Raw genomic sequence first — 25,467 nt, 5'->3', positions numbered from 1 at the left:
CTGAGCTCCTTTAAAAGAAGCCCTTTCAAAAAAAGTTCTTTAAAAGGGGTAGGAGAGTCCCTTGGGAGCCAGCGTTGGTGAGGGCAACAGGTAGAGCCCCGGCCCCTCAGCTCCCTGAGCGCTCTGGGCTTTGAAAGGGAGGCTGCCCCGCGACCTTGTGGCCCATACCAGTGGGACCCTGGTAGGACCCATCTCTGACCAAGGCTGCGCTTCAGGCCTGCAGACAGGTCCCGGCCTTCTTCCCCACAACCCGGCTGTGGTTCTTCCTCACCTGCCGGCACCGCACAGCCCACAAGGCTGACCCCTGCTCCCTCCCTGATGTCCTGGGATTCAGAAAACAGACCCCCCTTCCCCCCCCCACCCCCGCTCCCCACCCCCGGCCTGGTCCCAGCTTTCTGCCTCAGAAACCTGCCGTACCCCTGGCTGAGTCCTCATGCAAGCCAGATTCTTTCATTTAGGGACTTCCAGAGGGGCCTTGCCCCTGTCTGCTCCTGCCTGGAGCCTGCTGGAGCTTCACAGCCACTTTCTCTGCGAAGCCCGCCTGGCTGCCCTCGCCAGGTGAACTCTCAAAGCCAGGCCTTTACTTGTCCCAGGGCCTCATCCCACACCACATTTCCTTGTCCTAAGACTGGGATTCTTCACCACAGTGACCCCAGTGCCCAGCACTGAGCCTGGTACAAAGAGGGTGCTCAGGCAAAGCCCACTGCATGTGTGCATGAACGGGGACTCCAGGGATTTTTGGAAGCTCCTGGCTGAGCTGTCACGGATGCTGGATGAGGCTCAGCAGATGTTAGGTTCTGCAGTGTCCCAAGACTTATGACCAGAGGCCTGGTTTTCTCAAGAAGTTTGACCTCTGGATGAGCTCTAAGACAGCTCTCAGCAAACAACTATCACCCAGAGTTACCCTGGGCCACCTGGGTCCCTGCTCTTGTTTCTTCTGCAGGCTTCAACTCTGACCCACTTAAGGCTCAGCCTGCTGGGCTTTCATGGGATCTGACCCTTGTCTCGTGCCGCCCACCTTCATGATGGGGTCCTGTTCTCAGTCTCCTGGCATTGCCTGCCCACTCCCACCTTGTGCTGACAACTCCCAGGAACTCCCAGTCCATTTCTCGGACTCCTCTGGCCCCCATGGGTGAAAGCAGAGCCTGGCACGCCACCTTCAGTGTACATGGCATGCACCCATATGCACGCATATCCCCCCACCCCCGAGCCAGAGAGAGACACTGTTGAGCCAGGGGACCAGATTTATTAGACTCCAGCAAGACTACGGTACATGTTTCATGCAGATTAAATATGTGCCTTCACTGCCCCTGGGAGGGGAGCACTTCCACTGCCAGCTCCTTCATTGGCATGTCAAGGGTGCGTGTCAAGGGGAACCCTCAATATATTCTGCATGGGGGACGGTTGGGATCATGACTGGGGGTGGAGGTGAGACAGTGGGCAGCTGAGGGCCCCTGGGACCTTGAGTCTTTAGAGGTTCAGGGACTGCAGGACCTTGGTCCTTTGCTGATGCTGGCACCAGGGAATCTTGATCTTTCGGAGGCACTGGGATTACAGGGACTTGATTCTTCACAGGCTCAGGGACCACAGGACCTTGATTCTTTGGAAGCTCTGGAACCAGGGGACCCTGACCCTTGACCAGTGCTGGGAGAGTGGGGCCTTGATTCTTCACAGGCTCAGGGGCCACAGGACCTTGATCCTTTACAGGATCATGAACCTTCAGGTGCTCTGGGGCCACTACACCTTGATCTTTGACTGGCTCTGGGGCCACTAAACCTTGATCCTTTGCAGGCTCAGAGACCACGGGACCTTCATTCTTTACAGGTGCTGTGACCATGGCACTTTGATCCTTTAGATGCTCTGGGACCACAGGACCTTGATCCTTGACAGATGCTGAGACCATGGGGTCTTGATCCTTAACAGGTGCTGGGACCACAGGAACTTGATTCTTGACAGGCTCAGGGACCACAGGACCTTGATCCTTCAGAGACTCCGGTACCACGGAACTTTGATCCTTAACTCTTGCTGGAACCATAGGACTCTGATTCTTTAGAGGCACTGGGACCAAGGGACCTTGGTCCTTGACTGGTGCTGAGATCACAGAACCTTCATTCTTTAAAGGCTCGGGGACCACATGGTCTTGATCCTTGACTGGTACTGGACTCACGGGACCTAGATCTTTCAGAGGCCCTGGGACCACAGAACCTTGATCCTTTGGAGGCCCCAGGACCGTGGGGGTTTGATCCTTTGGAGGTTCTTGGACCACAGGACCTTGACCTTTCAGAAGGCCTGGAACCACAGGACCTTGATCCTTGTCTGGCTCTGTGGCAACAGGACCTCGATTCTTACTCGAATCACTGGCGGGTTGGACCAGGCTCCTGCAAAGGAGAGAGAGGTGGTCACTGTGAGGGTAGAGCTCAGGCCAGGGATGGGGCAGAGCACAGATTGCCTGATAAGTCTTGGCCCAGGGGAGCCTGGGCCAGGCAGCTCTTGCTGGAGAGCCAGGAGAGTCTGATTTCTGTGTTCTTAGTACAGAACGTGAGGTGGGGTGAGGGGCAGGCTCAGGAATCGGTCATTCAATGTGCTTGCCAATTGATTATAACCTGCACGTGGCACAGGGGTAGTGCCCTGGTGACAACGGCAGTACTGTAGCTGGGCTCAGACTCGGCCATCCCAGCAGCCCGTCCACCCCACACTCCATCCAGGCCCCTACTTTTCCCTCCAGGACCACTGGGCCCATCCTGGGAGCCCCATCTTAGCTGTCCACTCAGATGACGCTACAGGCCAGGGGGCCCTTTCCTTGTTCTCAGGGCCTCCCGAGGCTCCTTTCCTTCCCTGACCCCCTTTTTCAGGGCTGACTGCAGGGAGGGGCAAGGGGTTGGTTCATGGCATACCAAGAAAGGGGGCAGTGGGAATTTCCCTCTCCCCCCTATCCCCTCCTGGAAAGGGAAAAAGCATTTTTGTCACTGACATTGTATAGAACGGCCGGCACATGGTGACAATAAAAAGCAGACTGGCTTCTAGCTTTATTATTGCTTTAAATTCTCTAGAGACAGTGCCCCTCATTATTGCCTGCACCACTCCCACTGCCCCCCACACTCGGTAGGTGACTGGCTGGGACTCCCCATTCAGGCAGTGATGAAGCCCTGGTCCCCTCACTCTATCCCTATTTCCAGTTCCCTCTACTCCCCTGGGAACCTTGCCCCCTTGCCCCCACTAACTCCAAGGCTCCTGGGCTTATTTCCCTGCAGCCAAGAGTCCCAGCCTGTCACCAGAACCCTCAAGGGCTGCTCCAGCTGCTCCACTGCAGCCATCCTCCCTGTCCCTCGGCCCTCCCACATGTGGACAGCATGTGACAACACGGACACCCGAGGGCAAACATTGCCACAGTCAGACCGGCCGGTCTGGGTTTAGAGCGCACACCCCTTCCCTGCAGCCCACTCAGAAGGGGTGTCGCTCAGCCAGCGTCACAGCCCACAACACATCCTGCTTTCCAGGTCACTTCTTTTCATAGCTCATTTCGGCAACACAGCAGCCCTGTGGAGCACACGGGATGGATTTTATTAGCCCTGCTTGTCTGATGACAGAAAGGAGGTCCTGAGAGGGCGGGGGACGTGGAAAGTGAGGGGACCTGCATGGCCTGCTCTGAGTCTTTCCACTCCTGGAGCCCCTGCTCTTCCCCCTGTAGTCCTGGCACGTAGTAGGTGCTCAGTACAAGGCAGCTGTTATTATTATTCTGTGGCAACTCGGTCTTTCAGCATTTTAACAGTTCCTCTCAGGCTTTTAGCCGAATATGTCTCATATGCTTCTTAAAGCTGCTCCGGTAAGACCTCTGCTTGGTAGTACTTCCTAATCTCAGCATAGGTTAATCTCTCTGAGTCTCAAGCTTGTCATCTGTTGATTGGGTATAATGATATTTACTCAGAAATTTATGATGATTAGTGCTCACATACACAGAGCACCTTGTACTATGGTATTATTAATATTAGGTAGTATTATGATTATTTTTCTATTTACTTAGACATAAAATTACATATATTTGGACTGTTTTTATTCTGCTGTGTCATCCTGATGCAGAAGCTTTTGATTGTATTTAGCACCTTGATACCACAGTGGCACAGGCAGCCCATCCACCAGCCCCCTTGCTGGTGCTGAGTGTTGCCATGGCACGGGAGGGCCAGGGCGGCTCTCTGGCTCAGCACGACGTGGGGCACAGCTGCTCTGGCCAGACGGACGTGGCCGGCTGCCATCAGCAGGACCTCGGTGTTTGAGGAGAGAGCCAGGCAAGGCCGTGAGAAGCATGCAGAATCCAAAGATGGCATTAAACACCTCCAGTCATTGGTGGCTGGCCAGAGAGGAAAAATAAGAACCGACTTCAGAACACAGTCAAGCAGGAAATTGATTAGATATGTCCTCTTGGGTCCTGAGGTGACCTGGGTGGGGTCATACTTATGGGTGATCAAGCTGAGAGGGGATAAAAGAAGATGACTGGGCTTAACTGATCTCAGGGCTTGGGCTGCAGAACCTGCCTCCTGGCAGGACGTGGACTCAGAGACCCCATAGGCCGGAGATCATAAAGGCTAGCCATGCTTCCCTGGCTTTTCGCAGCCTTGGCCTCCAGGCCATGCCCCAAGTCTCTATTTAATGAGACCCCCAGCCAGCTGTGAGCTAACCCCAAATGTGTGAGGACACATAACCTCATATTGCTTTGGTTAGTAAACCTTTTTCTTTAGTAGGTAAATGTCTTTAATCATGGGAGGGTTTAGAATTAAGATTAGAAATGATGAATTAAGTCAAACTCAAAGTATTACCTTTTTTGAGCATTAAGTTTGGGAAAAATCTACATAGATTTAGTTCAAAAGTATTTGTAATATTTTGGCTGGGCACGGTGGCTCACATCTGTAATCCTACCACTCTGGGAGGCTGAGGCAGGAGGATCGTTTGAGCTCAGGAGTTCGAGATCAGCCTGAGCAAGAGCGAGACCCCATCTCTACTAAAAATAGAAATAAATTAGCTGGACAACTAAAAATATATAGAAAAAATTAGCTGGCCATGGTGGCGCATGCCGGTAGTCCCAGCTACTCGGGAGGCTGAGACAGGAGGATCCCTTGAGCTCAGGAGTTTGAGGTTGCTGTGAGCTAGGCTGACACCATGGCACTATAGCCCAGGCAACAGAGCGAGACTCTGCCTCAAAAAAAAAAAAAAAAAAAAAAAAAAAAAGTATTTGTAATATTTAGGATAATTTAGCATATTAGAATATCTAAAAAATTAGCTTTGTGATTCCAGTATAAAATGTGTAATGAAATAATTAAGTTAGACAAAATTTAAAGTAGAAAAGTTTTACAGAAAAGAGAAACTTTTACAAATTTTATAAATAATGATGGAATTTTTATGACAATCTGAGTCACCATATTTTTAAGCCTAATTTATTTTAAATTACTTATAATTTAATTTAAATTATTTAGGAGAATTGAATTAAGTGAGAAAATCCTCCTTAAAACAGATTGTTACATTTTACCAGATTTTTTTATTTTATGGCTTTTATCAATTAAGCATTCACTTTTAAAACCACAGCAGCCTGGACAGTTTTCCTACGCACAAAACATTCCTCAAGGGCTCCATGAAACCCTCATTGACACTGACTAGTTGTCACTTGGTCCCACAGTTCCCTGCCAGTCTCCCCAACTGTAAAATGCCCCACCACCTCCAATAAGGCTGGTGGGGGCCATATGCCCAGTGTGTCCATGTGAATGAGGCAAAGCCACCCCCTCATGGCGGAAGTTGGGTGCACGGCTTGGGGAGCAGAAACAAGCTGCACTCAACCCCACTCAGGCCACAGGCCAGCTGTCCTTGGGTGTGGCCCAGCCTGCACAACTGAATCTGGTGCCCTGGGCCAGCTGCAGATCTTCTCAAGATAGCATATGACACAGGCCCCTGCCACCTCCCAGCCTGTGTGCACTGAAAGCGCTAACCTCTCAGAAACTAGAATGACCTGCTGCGTTTATCTTGGCTTCTGTGCTGCTTATTGTCTGAGAAGGCTTGGGCAATTGCTCAACCATGATAGACCTCAGTTTCCCTACCTGTAAAATGGGGATAACAATATAAATGGCAGGGACTATTACGACCGATGATCAGAGGATCCTGTTAGGCAAGGATCTGAAATCATAATTTTTAATATTTGTTGTAATAACAGTTTGCTAAATGCTCACAGCTTCGTTACTTTATCTCCCTTGACCCTCATGGCAGCCCTGGGACACGGCAGGCCGTCCTGGGACCCCACTCCCCTTGCACTGGCCCCTGGTGCTGGTTTACGTACTCCCAGTGCTGGGTCTTTGCTTCACCTCCTTTTCCCCATCAAAGCCCTTGATGGGGCTGGCCTGTCCTTGAAGGCTGCGCTCAGCGCCCACCTCCTCAAAGGTCTTCCTGCCTGCGTCTCTCCAGGCTGGCTTTGTGCACATCCCCCTTGCAGAGCCATTTCAGCCTCTCACGTTCACAGGTATCTCAATCGCTGTCAGATTCCCCGTTAGACCGTGAGCTCCCTGAAGGCAGGAGCCTTCCTCCTCGCCCGTAGCCCTAATGCCCAGCACATGTATGGAACAAAGAGGCCAAACAGAAAGATTTACAAATTACTGCTGCTGACACCTGGTTCATCCTTTGTTCCACAGCCCCAGCCAGATACCCAGAGTGGCCTTTGATACCACGCTGTCCCTCAGAACGCTCACCCAAACCATCAAGTCCCATCTATTGCATCTAATATTTCTCTCTCGAATATTCCTACTTCTTTCCTTCCCTCTTCCCTTACCACCTGCTATGCCATCATCTCTCTGGGCCACTGTCACAGCCTCCTGCCTGGCAGCCCCTCTTCCCTCTATTCTTCCTCTCCTCCAATCCATTGTTCATGCAGAAATCAGAATATCTTTTAAGAAAGCAAACTTTATCCCATCCCTTCCCTGCTTACAAGCCCTCGATGTCTTCTCCTTGCACTAAGAGTAAAGAATAAAATCCGTTGCACGGCCCCACCCGGCTGGCCAGCCTGCTAGCCTGCCCCGCCCTGAACCCTCCCTGGCTTTATGTCCCTAGCACCTCCCTGCCCCGGAGCTTCATTCTGTTCCTTCAGCACACCCTGCTCCTTCCTTCTTTACAGCTTTTGCACATTCTGTTATCTGCTCCTGGAATATTCTCTTGTTCCCCCTTCACCTGGCTAGTGCCTCCTCAGCCTGCATCCCCCAGCTCCCTGGGGCATTGCCTGGGGAACGGCCTCCCTGACCCCACAGTCAGGGCCAGCCCCCTGCGACAGGATCTCCTAGTCTGTGGCACCTTCTTTCCTCTCCCTTATCACAGCTAATACCTTGTATTCTTTTGGATTAATGTTGTTTTCCCTACTAGACTGAAGTGTTCAGGGGGCAGGGACCACGCAGTTTTGCACATTATTGTGTCCTCTGTACCTAAAACAGTACCCCCCCCACCCCCCGGGTGGGCCCTGGCTAAATACTTGTCGAATGAATGAATAACAGAGCTTTTTCTGTGCCAGGCTCTGTCCTATTTGCAAAACTCAATGTTCCACAGTTACATGAGACATACTGAGTCTTAGACACTTCATTTTCTGCCCTTCCTCCTGTTTCCATGGAGACAGGCAATGCCTCCTGAGTGCACACACACTGGCATTGCATCCATGCTTCATAGAGGCTGGACTCAGGGTTACGGAGCCCTGCTCTCGACTAGCTGGAGAAAGGACTTCATTCCCTCCCACCGATCGCTGCCCTTGCACAAAATTCTAATCCAATAATCCACCCAGGTGTTTATTTTTCTCCCTAGATTGCCTCCTATTGCACCATCCAAGCAGCCCAGAGCTGGGGTAATGCTCCTGGCATAGGGCCCTGTTCAGAAATCAGGGAACCTGTGGGCCCTGTCCTTGAATCCCCTGCCTTCCCATATTTTCTGAGCAATAATTATGTACCAGGCTTGGTGCTGGATGTTTCAACATAGGTGATTTCACATGATGTAAAAGCAACCTGCTGGAGAGAAAGCACACTGATGGGCTTGAGGCCAGAGGGCCGAGTCTGAATGCTGACTCCACCCTTCCTAGCCAGGGGATGGCATCGTGGCTGTGCATCTCCAGGCCCCAGTTTCCTTACCTATAAAAGGGGGCTTACCCAGCCTACCTTCCTGGGAGGATTAGCTTGTGGGAATGCGCATGGCATGACCCCTGGCATACAGGTGATGCTTAGTAATGTTAGTTCTAAAGAGGGACTCAGTGATCTGGTCCAATTGCCTTGCTCTCAGATGGGAAACGAGGCCCAGAGTGGGTGAGTGACTCTCCCACAGCCACGTAGCTAACGGATAGCAGGTCCAGGACTAAGACGTGGGCCTCTCCACCATCTATCAGTGTGGGGGCAGAAGGGGTGGAGCAAACTCACTTGGAGCACACATGGCAGGAAAGGGGAGCTTGCGCAGGCCCATAGTGCCACAGGGGCCCTGGCAGGAGGCGACAGCAGACAGTGATGTCACTGCTCTGTTCCCTTCCTCCCCGCGTCCCCGTGCTGTACACCAGCCCACGATTCTTGGATACAAACAAAGCTCCTAACAGGGATGGGAAATGCGGCTGCCCAAGGGGGATTGCCAAGGAAACCACCTTTGAAAGGCTCATTATTCTTAGGAAGAATCTGCAGGAAACAAGAAGTTCTCAAAACAAGAACGCTCGCTCTGCCTCTGCCCCACAGGACTCTGTAGTAGCCTCAATTTTAGCAATTATCATGTTGTTTGGTAATTATCTGCCTCTCCTGCTAGACCATGGGGCTGTGTTTTGTTCATCTTTGCATTGCAAGTATCCGGCACAGCGTCTGGCTTACAGAGTACCTGGCACATGTGTGTGGGAGTAACTCGTGGCTGGTGTGTGGCTTTTTTTCTTTATTCTCTTTTATCCATTCATTGGACAAAATCTACTGAGCCCCGTTCTGTTAGGCTCTGTGCTGGGCTCTGACTTGAGGAGCCCCTGGTGTGGAGCAGGAGATAGACCTATAAACACACTCCACGAACACGATGCCTCCCCCCATGGGCAGGCACCAGCACCAGCCCAGGCCCGCAGCCGTATCAACCTGGGTCTCTTCAACCAGACAGGCTCAAAGGTCTCTTTAGAGGCAAAGCCGTCACTTGGCTGGAGAAGTCCTCCCTCTCCGTTCCATGAAAGCACAACTCCATAGAGCCAAATGGGAGGTGCGCAGGGCCGGAGGGACAGACCTGATGGGCCGTGGGTCTGCGGGACCTGCACAGCAATCTCCCTGCCGGCTGGCTGCCCAGCCGCTGGCCTCTCCACCTGGGAAAGTGCGAGCCACAGAACTGAAAGCCGTTCTGCAGGTGTGATCTCTAAGCAGGACACCTTCTCTGCCCCGGAGTCTATACCTCCATGGATCAGGCCTCAGCTGCTCTCGCCGTCCCTCAGGCACACCAGGGCTGGCTGCCGGAACACCACCTCTCCCCGCCTGCCCAGTAAACCCTTTCTCAGCGACTGAAGGTTCAACTCCAGGGCCACTTCCTCAGCGAAGCCATCTCTGACCCTCCACCTCCTTCTCCTGTGTTCCCACAGCCCCCAGCGCACCCCCCACAGCATTCCCCATCACATCAGATTCAGCCGTTTTGTAGCTGCCTCTCTGGACTGGGCTCTTTGAGTGCAGGGACCATGTCTGCTTCGTCTGTTTCCCTCCTGCCCTCTCTCCCTCCCCTTCTCTCTCTGCCTCCCCCAGCCCCTGCTTCCTTCCTGGCTTCCACAAACATTTAGCAAACATCTACTATGTGCTGCACCTTTGGCTATGGTAGAGACGGCAGCTCTAGCACAGGGCTGGCAAGTAGCAGGAGGCCCACCTTCTAAATGAGGAGTTTTTCCAGTAGCTCGCACAAGATCAAATTCTAACAACCACGTTTACTTGACATATAAATGTTTCCCTATTTTTAACTGCCTTTGCACCTTTTTGGTACCCCCCAAATTATAACATCCCTTTAAGATTTTCTAAGAGGACTTTACATACAACATGGCATTTGATTCTTACAACTGGAATCAGTCAGACAGATGGGGATGGTCCTCACCTCCACCTCCAGAAAGGGGCCAAGGCAATGTCAGGACCTTAACTGAGGAGCTCCTTGCTACCTACACTATCCCTCGTGGGTGTGCCTTCAAATACAGAGACTCCAAAGTTGTCTGCAGACACCTGAACTGGGTTCAGCTTGAGACGACCCTGACTGGTTCTGGCCGGAGCCGGTGCCTTCTGCGGGTCCCAGCTCAGAGCTCCCAGCTGCATCTCCTGAGAGAGTTGCCCCCTAGGCCAGCCCCCCTTTCCCTCACCCTTTCCTGTGTCCACTGTACAAGGATGCCCTAAGGTCTACCTCCCGGCATTCAGCAGGCTCTGGCAAAGAGAACAGCCCGAGGAAACGGTGGCATCCTGGCCTGAGAGTGATCATCTACATTCACCCCGGTAAGCCCTACCTGTGTGGCTGCCAATTGGTCTACCAGCCCAGGGCCACACAGTCCACCCAGATGTGGCTCATCACCACAGAAAGAGCAGCTCAGACCAGCGAGGAAAGACACTGCCACCACAAGGCTTAATTCTGGGTAGGGGGTGGGGAGAGTGAATTGTGCTGATCAAACTCAGCATCTGTGACCTCCCTGTGACTCATTTCCATAGACAGAGCATGTAGAATCATTGATGCCTTCGGTGCAAGCAAGGGACAGACTGAGGAGACTGCTATTTCAGGAGAATGCACGTCTTTATAAAAGGAACCCTAGAGCTGGTTCCAAATACTGGACAAAGAGTGGGTTTTAGAGTCACCCAAACCTGGGCTCAAATCCTGGCTCACCGTACAAGTCGTGTGACTTTGTTACTCAATCACTGAGTTTTGATTTCTTTATCTATAAATGGAGATGATACCTATAGACTTTCTAATCTTATTGTGAAGATTAAACGAGACCAAGTGTGTAAAGGCCAAATAAATGTTCATTCCCTTCCCCTAAGCTGTGCCAACTCTGCATGTTACAAAAGCCAAACCAGAGACCTGGGGTGGCTCCTAGTTCAGATCTTTCTTCATCATGCTGGGCTTCTAGGCAGGGAAAATAGTCGCACTAGGTGGCTAGGTGATTTGCTTTTCTGCCTGGTTATATGCTTATTTATTTTTGCCATTGTTAAATATCTTTCTAGATTTGACCTGATAAGAACTAAATAATTCCTAGTTGTATAAGAAATATTTTTAAAAGCATCCTTGGTTGTTTTAATACCGGGAAGGTGAAGTCAAGGGCACAGTTGATTGTCCCAGTGGGCTGCCAGGAATCTGATAATCCTGCTAATGACCCTTTTTGAAATGTAAAGTGCTGGATTAAGGCAGCCAGACAAAAATGGCTCAGTTCTTGTCTAAGTCTGTGCTCCTGGGAACTTGCAAATCAATTTTTGTCCACTCCCAGCCCCCATCTAAAGCAAAGGATAGGATCTTGAGCAATTAATCAAAATGGCTTCATGTGTCCAGAGGGAATCACTTCAAATGAATGTGTAATTGCAGAAATGGAATCTGCACCCGGTGATTTATAGGGTGTGCTCAGGGAGGAGGGGCCGAAGAAGGGCTGGGGAAGGAGAGGAGGGCAGCAAGAGCCATGTCCAGATGGCCTTAATCTCAGGCCATTGTGTGGCAGAGGGAATGGGTTTACCTCGTGTAGCTCCACTGCTACACTGTTTGGGGCGCCAAGGGTGGCGAGTAACTGGGATGTGGTGGTCAGCAAAACCACCACGAAATGAACTGCTGACAAGGGCGCTCCCCTTTCCAGTTTACAGAGCACTTTTGCATGCATCCCCACTGGGCTGTCACAACAGTCCTGGGAATCAGAAGCGGTACCCCTTGCTATCAGAGCTCTTACCATCAGCTATCCCAAACTCTGGAAGGAAACATTCGGAAAACACACTATCCCTTGCTGGCCAAACTCTTACTTCTTGAATTTGGGAACCAAATACATTTGGAGAGTGATGCATACTTGTATTCTCTTTGAAGCTTAAAGGAATTAAGAGACTCAGCCAAAGTCACATGACGAGTAAATAGTAGAGCTTGGATTTAGAACCAGGCCTATCGCTTAGAATTAGACGTGCCTATGGCATGCCATGGGTGGGGGATGCCTTTCTATTATGCTAGAATTAAGAGCTCTGCACTGAGCAGGGGTGGGATTAGCCAACCTCTTTAGATTGCCCTGTAACCAAGAGCTCATGAATTTATGATGTTAGGACTATTTAGAAAAAAAGGACAGAGATGTGCTAGCCTGAACAGAGGAGCTGGCCATTATAAAACCAGCCATTGACTTCTCTTTGCTGTTGCCATGATGTCTCTCAAAACCACCCCTTTCACATGAGCAAGGACAGTTGTTGGACAGAATAAAGCCTTGTGGAGGAGGAATCACGGTGAATGTGGAGGCAGACAGTAAATATTATCACTCACTCACTCACTCACTGTTCATTCAACAAACACTTTAGGAGACACTCTCTGTGTCAGGCGTTAGGCCAGGAGCTAGGGCCATGAAGATGAACAGAAGGACCTGGGCCTTGCCCTGGGGGAGCACAGACTGGTGGGGGACACACACACATGAGCAGATGACACAGTACACGTGGCAAGTTCCATCATGAAGACACAGGGAGCTTCTTACCCAGCCTGGGAGGTGCAGGAAGGGCTTCCTGGAGCTGTCCCCTGAGGAGTCTTGAAGGATGAGTTAGCCAGGTGGAGAAGCAGGAGAAGGGCATTCTGGGCAGGCGGGGCAGCGTGGGTAAAGGCATGGAGGTGAGAAGCAGCATGGTGCACTGAGGGAACAATAAGCTTCTGCCACGAGGAGCCCGAGATGGTTTAAAGCAGGGTGTGACATGGTCAGATTCGCAGAGTAAAGATCCCTCTAGCAGCTTAAACCAGTAGCAGTGGAGGTAACTAATTTGTCACAGCATCTGAAGCCCCCCTGGCCCCAGATAAGAGGTCTGGAGCCATCTGTTAAGATAGTTATATACAATATCAAGTTAACAAGTGATTGAGCCCCCGACTTCTATGAGGACAAGGGACAGAATTTAAGCTGAATTCTACTGGTAGAAGTAAAATGTACAAAATGGTGGTCTCTGATCCACGCCTCAGGTACTGAATTGATTGATCTCGGAATCGCCAGTACCAAGTATATTCCTTATGAATGAAAAATCTGTCGGACCATTCTGAATTTAATGCCCACACATTTCAGACACCTAATCAGTTAATCTAGTCCTCGAAGGAGAAGAACTATGTATTTGGCTGTGATGATTGGTCAGTACAGTCAAGATGTTTGTGCCAATTGTGTGAAGACATGATGCCATTCTCATCTTCCCTGGATTGGTGTCTGGGTCCCAAGACATAAACAGGGGACTAGGTGAGCCTGCTGGGGGATCTGCGAAGGCCCAGCCAGGGTGTGGCACTGTGAGGCTTGGGTTTAGTTTTCCTTAGGAGTCTCACTTGTCTGAAACCTGATTCATTTCAGGCCACCCAGACTCCTTCAGGTGACAGGGAGAGACAGTCCAGGCTGTGGAGCAGGAGCCTGGGCTCTAGCGCCTCCTCCGTCGGTTTTCCCAGCCTGACCAAGCTGGCCAGGTGCCCTCCTCTTTGAGCTTCCCTTTCTCATCTGTTACCTGGGGCAAACACCCGCACACAACCCTAGCAGGGTTCAGTGGAACAACACAGAAAGAAATGCTTTGTAAGCAATCTATAAATTGCAAGAAAATTCTTATTTAGATCCGAGGACCCAAGGTAATTCAATAGCTGGAATTTTTTAAAAGTGATCTTCTTAAGAGTGTTTGTCTCGGCTGGGCACAGTGGCTCACACCTATAATCCTAGCACTCTGGGAGGCCGAGGCGGGTGGATTGTTTGAGCTCAGGAGTTCAAGACCAGCCTGAGCAAGAGCGAGATCCCGTCTCTACTAAAAATAGAAAGAAATTATATGGACAGCTAAAATATATATATATATATAGAAAAATTAGCCGGGCATGGTGGTGCATGCCTGTAGTCCCAGCTACTCGGGAGGCTGAGGCAGGAGGATCGTTTGAGCCCAGGAGTTTGAGGTTGCTGTGAGCTAGGCTGATGCCATGGCACTCTAGCCTGGGCAACAGAGTGAGACTCTGTCTCAAAAAAAAAAAAGAGTGTTTGCCTCAATAAACTTCATAGATTACTCATAGTTAACTGTATATCTATCTGTCAGAAAGAAAGTGAACACATATCTTTCAAGTACTATACAGGGAGGGGAAGGGCCCAAAGTGATGTGTTTAGTGTCTACTATGGGTTGCCTATGACAGTCATGTCATTTCATCCTCACTCTGCTCCTCTGAGGTGGGTATTTGTGTCCCCATTTTCAGAGGACACCAAGGCTCCAAGAGGTTAATGAAATACACAGGTTGCCCAGCAGCACTGATTTCTAGCCATGAACCGTGTAAATGCTTAAGTACGCTGCCAATGTTAACAGTTCACACGGTAAATAATAAAACATGTAATGATGGGGATTCTAGTTCTCCCTGTTGTTACAGGTATTCTAGGACGGTCTAGGTGTTATGAGGACATATGCATCAGCTGGCAATGGGATGGGGGGTTTCACCACATGCCTGGTTCTGCAAGGGTGGAGTCTGAGGCAGAGTTGATTCCATTTACTCGAGACAGCTGCCTCTCCTGTCTCAGTGGCCTCAGCGGCCCCAGACGCTGTCCCCAAGTGGGGCTGGGGTGGAGCCTTGCTTTAACAGAGACGGTCCACAGGCTACATCCTAAAAGAAACTTTTTGTGCCTGTGGTCCTGAACATGTGAACTGCTTTAGGACATATTAGCAGTAAAAGGACCTGGAACCACCGTGACATGCTAAAGGAGTCTACAGCCCTTGTGAGATGGGCCTCGACACGCCCCAAATCTATGAGAAGCAGGTTATAAATTTTTAAACCCTAGTGCGGAAAAAAAAAAAAAAAAAAAGAGGAAAGAATTTCATTAAGAACACACAGACTTTAAGGAAGAAAGAAAATACTTTTATAACTAATTTAGCAACAACAGCCCATTTTAAAAAGAGAAGGCTGGTTTTCATGTCGATGGCTGTGTGAGGGAGGCAGTGTGAGTGGGTCACGGAGTTGCCCCCCGGGCTCTGGGCAGCAGCAGTCACAGCAGGAACCGCAGGCGCGTGGGCCTCTGTGCGAGCCTGACCAGGTGGGCAGCACAGATGGAGCCAGCAAGGCCCCCAATCCCTGCCCTCTCTCTGGGCCTGAGTGTGTCCTACCTCTGCTCATTCCCTTGGTTTATTCTCCATGTCTTCATATGTGTGTTTTCTGTGACTTTTCTCTTTGTGGCTCTGTTTCTACCTCTGTATTTCTCTCCTTTCTTACCGCCTCTTCCAATCCCTGTTTTGTCTCTCTCCCTTAACTGATCAAAAGAGAGTGAATAATATACTTTTATGCGTTTGTTTCGTTTTCTGCCCCATATGAAAGTAGACAGGTGGGTGGGATATTATCTATTCATTTGGAAAACAAATACTTAGTGGTTTTTTATTTATATGAATCTTAATCGATTCCTACCACTGCTTTCCCACCCCCAATAAACCCTGAGAAATCAGGGCCAGCAATAATAGTCCCACCCTAGGGCTCCTAGCTTAGAGCAAGAGAGGATCTGCAGTGTGCCCGACGCCTGGCGAGGGAGAGCAGCATGGTGAGGGCGCATGCAGGGTGCGGGCGCAGTCTGGGCATGTGGGATGGAGGCCCCTTAGCAACCGCCCAGTCACGGGGCACCAGCCCTCTCCACCACCGAGCTCTGCCACTCTCCAGCCTTTGCCTTGACCCTCCCCGAGAGAACTACCTCCAGGAACCTGAGCTCACCCGGTATTTCACCCCTCCCACACCTTTGCTCGGGTAGATCCCTCTGGCTGGCATGCCTCGGCCACCCTCAGCTCTGTTCACCCGGGCAACACCTACCCATCCGCTGAAGTCCTCCCTGATCCACGGAACCAGCTAGAATGGACTCCTCCTTCACGCCCCACTGTGATCAGAGGCGGGGTCTCAGGCATCCTGGTTTCTCTAGTGCCCAGCATAGTGCCTGGCACATAATAGGTTTTCAATCAACATATGTTGGACAAATGAAGAGTATAAGATCTCGTTTCCCACTTTACCAGAAGGATAACAAAGTGGGCAAACTTGGCCCCAGCTCTCAGGTCCCACCCAGTTCCCACACTTTCCCAGGCCTGGATTCGCTCCCCTGCTGCAGGCCGCCCCTCACCTGCACAGCCCTGCCACTCTCCACAGCTCCCTCTGCCATGACGCCGTCTGTGATTCCCCACCCCCAGCGGCAAGAAACCTATCCTGCATCTGCATTCCCAACAAGGTCTGTTGTCACCTTGTTTGGGCCTCTCTTACGGCTGTTTCGGCACCCATGTTAGGCACACACACGACTGGCATCCCCATAACCCGCACAGTGAACCAGCCCCCCGAGGGTGGAACTTCCAAAATGACCACAGATTAAACAAGCAAGTGAAGGCACCTCTGCCATCCCTTGGGAGGGGAAAAAGCCAGAACCAACAGTCCTGCCAGCAGACAGGAAGGGACAGAGAGCCAGAGCCCAGCCTCCCAGCGTGGCAAGGCGGTGCTGAGTGCAGGCGGTCACTCTTCCCAGCAACACGGGATCAAAACGTTACACTACCTTGTTGGCCAGTGCGTCTCTTGGTCCATCTTCGCCTTTCCCAACACTTAGCTCTGACTGCTTGCAATTAGTATCTGAGAGGCAATCTAAAAGAGTCAAGCTGCATTACGGAGACCCCAGGAAAACTGCAAGGCACAGCTCATCTTGTGGAGAGTGGCTCAAATGGCAAAGGTTGGTTCCTTCACCTACTCAGCTGGGCCTCACCAAGGAAATAAGATCAAGAAAGTGGTGTTTGTGTTTAGCATTTATTTATAATTGGAAAAATTGTTTGTTTGTTTGTTTTTCTGAGCAAGCACAGACCACAAGCACGTCACAATCAATTGGCTATACAGGAATAGTTTTGTCATTCTCTAACAGCAGGAATGAAATAGCACCAAGAGAGGTGTGCGCTACAGGTTACATAGACAATCTGTGGTATGCAACAAAACCCAGGCCACAAAATCATAATTAGACACTTCCTGTCTGCCTTGGACAGGCAAAGCCATGTGGACTGAAGGGGAGTGAGGACAGAGAACAGAGCTGAGGGAAGCCAACGCACAGCTTTAGGGGCTACTTTTGCAGGCAGAGGCAACCGCGGGAAAGCTTCAGCCCCAGCTCTCCCGCCAAGGGAGTACGGGGAAGCCACAGGAAAATATACGGAAACGGGCAGGACAGGTATTGGAAGCTTGGCCACCTTCAGAAAGGCAACATCAAAACACTGCTTGTGGAACCAAAATCAGTTTCATTCAGTATGTTAAGGATACAGAACGAGACTGGCTGAGTTTCATTTGTAAACAGTAGAAATCAAAGGAAGTTTCTTGTCAATGAAGTGACACATTCAAGAGTCAAAGTGAACCACAAACGGGGTTTTCTCAGTGGGTGTGTTAAAAAGAAGGGATGCTGGCAGGTTGAAAGAAACATTATATAGGTCATCAAAAGCCACAGGCAGGGCAGGGTAGGAAATCTAGTCCCTGGGCCTGCAAGGTGGGAGGAAAAGCCCGTGGGACCTTACGGCAGGCAAACGACGATTTGGGCAACACCAGCTTGACTCAGCCACAGGGGTCAAGTCAGGTACATCCTTCTGGTTGCGTGGCTATGGAGACAGATTTACTTATACTGCCCACCAAGTCTAGCACAGTGCCTGGCACACAGCACTCATCACGTGAATGCTGAATGAATGATCCTTTGTGCACTGTAAACTGATTTACTTGATCTGCAAAAAATATATGGTTATTCTATGCAGAAATCCAAATTGTGGCTAACATCAACACGTCTGACTAATGCCAAATCCTGAGAAAATGGACAGACATTGGCAAATTCTCTGGATACAGTTAAGATCATGTCGACAGGGTTCTCTGGTAAATGTTAACATTAGCTAGCAAGTAGCGGGAATCAGTACTGAGATCTACTCTAGTCATTTCCAGATAGGCGTTCAAAAGTTGTGATTCATAAACACTGAGGCTGGCTAGCATTTCCTGTCTTCTTCCGTACTTCTCCTCCCTCACAGCTTCATACCCTGAGAAAGAAAGGAAGGTCGCAGTGGGCCTGACCAAGCACTTCGTTTCTAGTCCTCCTGTTCTGTTAATAATTATGGCCCCTGTAGCATGTGCTGAATTAATTGGCAAAAGACTTCTCAATCAGCCCACGGTGACACACCAAATGGTGTAAATGGAGACTTTGCTGCCTGAACGGTCAGAATAAGAGAGAGCTTGTGGAGGCTCCGCTTCCTCCAAACCGGAAGGGTCTAAAGGGACTTTTGAGGCCAGGAATTGTGAGACCTGCCCTCTTTCCCACTTTCATTACAAAAGAAAAGCCTGCCTGAGCAGAGGCTTGGTGCTGTCTGGCAGCCCAGCAATTTCAGAATGCTGGGGACAATAAGGACTTTAAGGACAGAAGAAATAAAGTGTGCTGAGCAATATACACATCTACATTTGCAAATATAATTTTTCCGGTAGATATTTTGGGTTCCCTCACAAGCACTGGGGGTCTTTTCACAACAACTCCCCCACTAACTCCTACAACACAATTTAGCATAGCTAAGGTGGCACTTGCCACCCCTGGGGGCTTTGGCCACATAGACACGCGACACAGGATACACTGAGAGCTGCTTTTATGCATTAATGAGGTCAAAGACGCTTGCCAATCACTTAGCAGGGCACCCTCCTAGTCTGCAGCTAAGTCACAGAAAATCCCCTGACCTGCCCTCAGCACCCCTGTCCTCTCTGAGGAGCAGAGCAGTGACAGTGCAGGAAGGGACAGCAAACATCGCCACACTTGCCACTACGTCTATGTGCCCCTTGGGTTTCTCAGAAACGGAATGCCACATCCTAAATACACTATCCCTACACCTTCAACAGTCTTGCTCAGTCACCTGTAACCAGTCGATCTGCAAAATCAGCAGCACTGGATAGGCAGTAAACAGAGGAACATCTCCTCATCTTTGTGATCTTCCTATGACATCTGCAACACCTAAAACACCAAACCCTTTTACCACCCCTGGCCTAATTTAGTTATCAGCGGCATGTCTATTACTCGGCACAGCCGACTGACAGGAAACTAAACACACGCACACATTCCTAGCAGAAGAGTCTATGAAAAGATTACTTAACAGACACAACTCCATTTTGCTGACATTAAGGCCAAGGTTGTTTTTTTGTTTTTAATATTTCCACAAATTCTGTCAACTGCTGCGGCCCAAGCTGAGCTTCTCTAGCACATGATAATTTTCTGAATTTTGGAAAAGAACACATTTACCTAAAGTTCAAAATCGACCAGGGACACAGGCCTTGGGGAGGAATAGGAGGAGAGCCTGCAGGCACTTCCAAGCACTGCCAGGAGACTTGCTCCCCAGCCAGCTCAGCCTCCCGCTGGGACCAGCCTGCCTTCCTTGTCAGCATGCAGTCTCGCCGACAGGGGAGGGCACAGCCAGCGGGCAGAGCTGCCTGGTGTTCCCGGGGCTGGTGGCCTGGGTGCCTGGGCCACCCTCAGGAGGAGGCATGCGACTCGGTCTTTGAAGCAGGATTCCTCCGTTAAAAAAACCAAACCAAAGAGCTCCTGGAACACTCAGGACCAAGGCAGATGAGAAGCCTCTAATTAATTTTGTGGCCTTTTTTTGTTTGTTGGTTAAAAAAAAAAGAGAGAGAGAGAGAGAGAAGAGTAAAAGGAAAGTGCAGTGAAATTTACTCTTTCGCCTCAGCCAGTTTATTGTTCATCTCTTTGCTTTGCTCCTTGTCATCGGGTTTGCTGGCACTGGGGCCCTCTGCGCTCTTTTTCTTGTCGGCCTTGCCCGACACCGCCTGCTTGTCTTTGGCCTTCCTCGGAGGCTTATGGCTCGCTGAGGTCTTTTTTGGTTTGGAACTCTGAACACTAGGTTTCTCCACCTGCATGGAGAGACAGACAGACCGCAAATACAGAAACACAGAAGGGAGCGGGAGAGAGAATTTAGAGAGGAGACATTATTAATGAAAAATAACGGTAATGGGAGTTTGGCACTGCTGGAGCACAGTGTTAAAGTACTTGCAGTGACACTGCGGCATTTGGCTGCTTCTGTCTGAACTCCCTGGTCAGTCACGTTGGCAACGTTCACTGGCCACACTGGTCCCCCTGCCCGGCCAGTCCTTCCCCTGGAGCCCCCAGGCAGTGGGCTCTGTCGCTATTCTGCAATGTCCGATGCCCCCGCCTGTGGGAAGTCTAGACCTCATCACCTTGTTCAGCTCGGGCAAAGGCATATGATTTGCTGTAGTCAGTGAAATGTAAGATGGGACACGGGTCACCTCCAGGCAGAAGATTCCAGAGTCAGTCTGTGCTTCCCCCTGCTCTCTTTTCCTCTGCCACAGAGAGAGGCTTCTCCACCACCCCGAGCCCCAGATGGAAGAGGCATCGAGGAGTAGAGCAGCGGCCGACCCATGGTGGACGTGGATTAATAAGTAAACCTCTGTTGATGTAAGATGCAGAGATTCTGGGCTGGTTTCTTACTACAGCCCCAGCTGGTCTTTCCTTGTTTCTGTCTCTAGGATGGTGTGCCAGAGATCTCCAGCTCAGCTAGGCCCTCCGTTCCTCTCTGGCTGGCTCCCTGGCCGTTTCCCCAGGGCAGCTGTTCCAAACCCACTCCACTCTCCCCAAGCTCTCCCCTCCAGCTCTGCCCCCTCATCCTGAGGAGATGGCCTCACCCTCCCTTTCTCAGAGAACTCTGTAGCCACTGGGCATGAACCCTCAACACGCCCCCTGTCCATGTCTAGATCTGATTTCCTCACTAGTCCCTCCTTCCTTCCCTAAACCTTCCTTTGTCCAATGCCAACCCCTCATCCCAATGTCCCGGGCCCCTCATCTGTGAATAGACAGAGCTGATGCTGGCCCTCGTAGGCTGGCTCGTTCACTCACTGAAGGCCAGTGGTTTTCAATCACCCCTGATCTGTAATAAGGTAACCAACCATCCTGGTTTGCCTGGAACTGAGAGGTTTCCTGGAACATGGAACTTGCAGTGCTAAAACTGGAAGAGTCTCAGGCAAACTGGGTCGGTTAGTTACCTTACCCATCAACTGGCCCTGGGCCAAACAGGAAACTCCAGTCAAGTGCAAAAGAGTTGAGGACAAAAGCAGAGAAGAGGCTAATTAGGTTGCAGAGCTGTTTAGATTCTCAGACATTTTCTGCTATCATCATAGGAGAGAGGGAATGCACACAGTTCCATGGGTCTGACATCAGAGAATAAGCTGGGCTGCTTGGCGTGTATGACTCCGGCTTCTCTAGCTATAGCTCCAACATGCTTCTCCCGCTCGTGAACTCATACCGTGATGCAAGTAAGGCAGGATAGTGTGATTACAGGAAAATCCCTGAGTCCACTTTCACACACTGCTTATTTTAGTAACAAATTACTGGGAGCGTATCTTGCAGCTGATGCAACAGCTGGTGGATGGTGTTTATCCTGGAAGATGAGAGAGGGCAGGCACTCTTCAAGGACTGGGGAGGGAAGAAAGGGTCCAGTGGCTGGGGCGGGGCTGGGTGGGACTGGGCAAGGGTGCCCGCAATACTGGGCGGGCCTTGGGGACAGAAGTACAGCTATGTTAAGACAAGAGGATTTAGGGCTCAGGTGAGATTTTCTGCCACTCTTTTTCTGGATTTCTCAAAATCAGAAGCTAGTTCTCTGGAACTCTGCCAGCCTTTAAGCTGTTTTTATTTAGGTAATGCTCCCTTTTAACATTACCTTTGCATTTAACAAAGGGAATGGCCCCTGGGTCTCAGTGTGCTAAAGAGGAACCCAGGGATGTTTTAAAGGAGCCCTGGGGGCTGGGCCAGAGCTGGCAGCAGCCCACCCCCATGCTCTGCTGCGGTGCTGATGGGTTCCCACAAGGTCTGTCTCACCTTTGGGGGTTCCTTGAAAGGTTCGCTGTAGAGGCTGCGTATTCTTCTGCGGTCAGTGACCTTATTGTCAGCTGCTGTTGGCTTGTTGGCCTCCCCTTTGAACTGGGCGCTATAGCTGGTCTCGTGAACCATCTTATCGTCTGGGGGCTTGTACTGGGGCTTGGCTTTTATTGGTTTCACAGGCTTGATGTCCGTCCATGCTTTGAATTCATTCCTGTCAGTCAAAGAAAGCATAAGTGATATGAAACATCATATGCTTGGAAACAGTGCTCCTAACACAGGCCCGCAAACACAGCAGGCTCACAATCAGCGCTTGTGGCACTGACTGAAGGGTGGCGGGAGGGTTAGCTTCTCTTTCATCATGGAAAGTGCAAGTTTTCCTTCTTGCAAAGTTGACCCAAGTTGTGGCCATAGCAGCAGTGGCTTGGAGAAAGAGCTCAGGCTCCCGGCTCCACGCCGTGTGATCGTGGGCAGGCAACTCTAATCTTTTCCCACTCTCTAAAATGAGGCTGAAAATACCCAACCCATTCAGTCATTCATGAGTTCAGCAGATGTTGAAAGTCTGCTATGTGTAAGGTTAAAGAGTTGTAAAATTAAATAAGATAATATATTAGGCACACTCACTGCCTGATATACTGTGGCCTATCAACAAATGCCAATTCCTTTCCCCACTTTTTCATAATGAAGAACTTTTCTTGTCCAAAATCCTTAAACATAATTCCTTCCTTTAAATAGCAGAGAGCTTGTTTCTTACAGTGCTAGAACTTTAACAATCTTAATCACTTTAGATGAATATCTTGTCTAAATGTTTGCAGATCTTAAGTAAGCAAAATGTGCTGAATATAATTTGGTTACCACAATCAGGACTCGTGTTGGGATATGTATGTGTAGGAGAGTCTTTTTTTTTTTTTTTTTTGAGACAGAGTCTCCTCTGTTGCTCCAACTAGAGTGCTGTGGCGTCATAGCTCACAGCAACCTCAAACTCCAGGGCTCAAGCAATTCTCCTCCCTCAGCCTCCCGAGTAGCTGGGACTTACAGGTGCGTGCCACTACGCCCAGCTAATTTTTGTAGAAACAGGGTCTCACTCTTGCTCAGGCTGGTCTCGAACTCCTGACCTCAAGCCATCCTCGAGAGTGCTAGGATTATAGGCATGTGTGCGCCTGACCAGGAGAGTCTTCTCGTGCTTTGGTGTGAATGGCTATGGGTCCTTACCCTGAATGATCCTCATCTCCTGCTTTTTTGAGTCAACATGTCAGTTTTCTTGTCCTCAGCAATCCCTCTCTGTGTTTCTCATCAGCTGTTTCTGATCCGTCATAGGGCTGATGGCCAACGACACTCAAAACAGGGTAAAATAAATGTAGCTGCTGACGGAGGCCACAGGGGTCCATCCTGTTTGTCAAGCGCATGACATTCAGTGCATAAGCTCTGTGGCCTGCTCTCATCTGGAGCCATGGGAAGCTGTGTTGTGGGGAAAGAGGAGCTAGTGGATGAGTATCTGCGGGGTCAGGTCCTTCCAAGGCCCCTTCCACCCACACTGACAAGGCCTCCTTCAGGGCTCGGAGAGGACTGCTGTGAACAGGATGAGGGAGATGCGAGGGTTCTGGCTCTAGCACCGCCTCAACGAGCTGTGGATCAGGCCTCTCCTGCTCTGAGCCTCAGTTTCCTCATTTTTAAAACAAAGGAATTGCTAGACAAGGCCTTTATAATGTCCTTCTAGCTCTGAGGCTCCCTTAGTTGATGAGGCTGCTTTGGTAACACTGAGCCACTTATTGGCCATTCGACCTCCTGCTCTCTGGATTTCTGTAGGGGAGTGGGCTCCTATGTGAAGGGAGAGACCACTATCTCTTCAGAGACCTTCCTCTAAGCTTCAACCCCCCCTTTCCAGGCAGCCTGGGTCTCCACCCAGATGTCCCTCTGCTACGGTTTAAGTGTCCATCTCCTCTGAAACTCATGCTGAAACTTAATCCCCACTGTGGCAGTATTGAAGTGGGGCCTTTAGAGGTGATTGGGTCATGAGGGCTGTGCCCTTATGAATGGATTAATCCATTGATGATTAATCAATTACAGGTTTAATGGAATAATGGGTTATCCCAGGAGTGGGACTGGAAGCTCTATAAGAAGAGGACGAGAGACCTGAGTTCGCACACTCAGCCCCCTCGCCATGTGATGCCAGCACTGTCTCCGGACTCTGCAGAGGGTCCCCAGCAATAGGAAGGCCCTCGCCAGATGTGGCCCCTCTACCTTGGACTTCCCAGCCTCCAGAACTCTAATAAATACATTTTGTTTCTTACAAATTACCCAATTTCAGGTATTTTGTTAAAAGCAACAGAAGATGGACTAAGCCACGTACCAACAATTCAGACTCAATGTCCCTAGACCCAAATCGTTTTGTCTCCCCCACCAAATTGTCTTCTCTTCCTGGATTTTCTCACTGTTCATCTTTACCCATTCATTCATTCATTCACAAAACATTTCCTGAGTGCCTGTGGTCTGCTGAGCACTGCGGAGCCCAAGTGCATAAGAATAGGCCCTGAGCACAGGCTGTGGGAGGCAGAGGGACCTGAGGTTACTGCAGGACAAGATGGTGAAAGCCATGAAGGATGGGACAGTGGGGAGCACAGAGGAGGAGCCCCTATCCCAGCCCAGGAGTTGCGGGGGGGCAGGGTTTCTGGAGTGCAGTCAAAGAGGCTGACAGAGAGTTGGCCAGCAAGTGGGGAGTGGGTTCAAGGCAGATTGAGTAACACATACAGAGGGTCAGAGGTGGCAGGGCCCCTGTGGGACCGGCAGGCAGTTCAGGAGGCTGGGTTCATGTTTAGCGGCGAAGGGCACAAGAGGCTAGACAGACCATGGAGGACCTGCCAGCCACGCTGAGGGGATGGTCTGCACTCTAACGAGGAGTTGCCAAATGATTCCAAGCCAAGCGTGAGTGAGGCCAGATTAGTTTTGGAGAAGAGAATGTTGGTGTAAATGGTAGACAGAAGGGGAGAGTGGAAGCGGGAGGCCAGGCAGGAGACTGTGCAGTGAGGCGGGGGAAACCAGTGGGGGTGGAGAAGAGGGCACTGGCTCGAGAGGGAGAATGGGCAGGACTTAAAGCTCATGAGCTGTGGGAGGCAAGGGCCAGGAGAGCTGGGGGGACTCCAGGACTTTGGCTGGTGGTGCCACCCACTGAGATGGGGAGCCTGGGGGGATAATAGGATTTAGGACGAGGGTTGAGACCCTCCTGATCCTGTTGCTGGCATCCCCTGCACCCCGGCAGCAAGGCTGCTTTTGGGTCTTTCCTCACCTCTCCTCCTCCCTTCTCCACCTTCTCTAGGTTCAGTCAGATTTCCTGACCTGACTTCTGAGCCATTTTGGCTCCACACACAGGCCTAGGGCTGGCCCAGGGTACACGTGGGGCTCTGGCCACCACTACCTGCCAAAGGCTCCAGGCCCTCCCTCCTTCCTCC

General features: G+C 50.6%; 1 protein-coding gene across 1 annotated transcript in view; it reads right to left on the bottom strand.

Moving 5' to 3' along the window:
• Window positions 1-1,366: 1,366 nt before the first annotated feature.
• Window positions 1,367-25,467, bottom strand: part of MAP6 (microtubule associated protein 6) — a 77,104-nt gene continuing 53,003 nt past the window's right edge. The window contains exons 3-5 of the mRNA XM_069469234.1: window positions 22,022-22,235; window positions 19,847-20,043; window positions 1,367-2,378 (exon numbers count right to left, since the gene is read on the bottom strand). Of these exons, the coding sequence (XP_069325335.1) occupies window positions 1,367-2,378; window positions 19,847-20,043; window positions 22,022-22,235 (1,423 nt within the window). The remainder of the gene's footprint in view (window positions 2,379-19,846; window positions 20,044-22,021; window positions 22,236-25,467) is intronic.

This window comes from Eulemur rufifrons, chromosome 6 (assembly GCF_041146395.1).
Source record: "Eulemur rufifrons isolate Redbay chromosome 6, OSU_ERuf_1, whole genome shotgun sequence".
Classification (NCBI taxonomy): domain Eukaryota; kingdom Metazoa; phylum Chordata; class Mammalia; order Primates; family Lemuridae; genus Eulemur; species Eulemur rufifrons.
The sequence above is the reverse complement of the archived record's forward strand: the minus strand, read 5'-3'. Positions and strand labels throughout refer to the sequence as shown.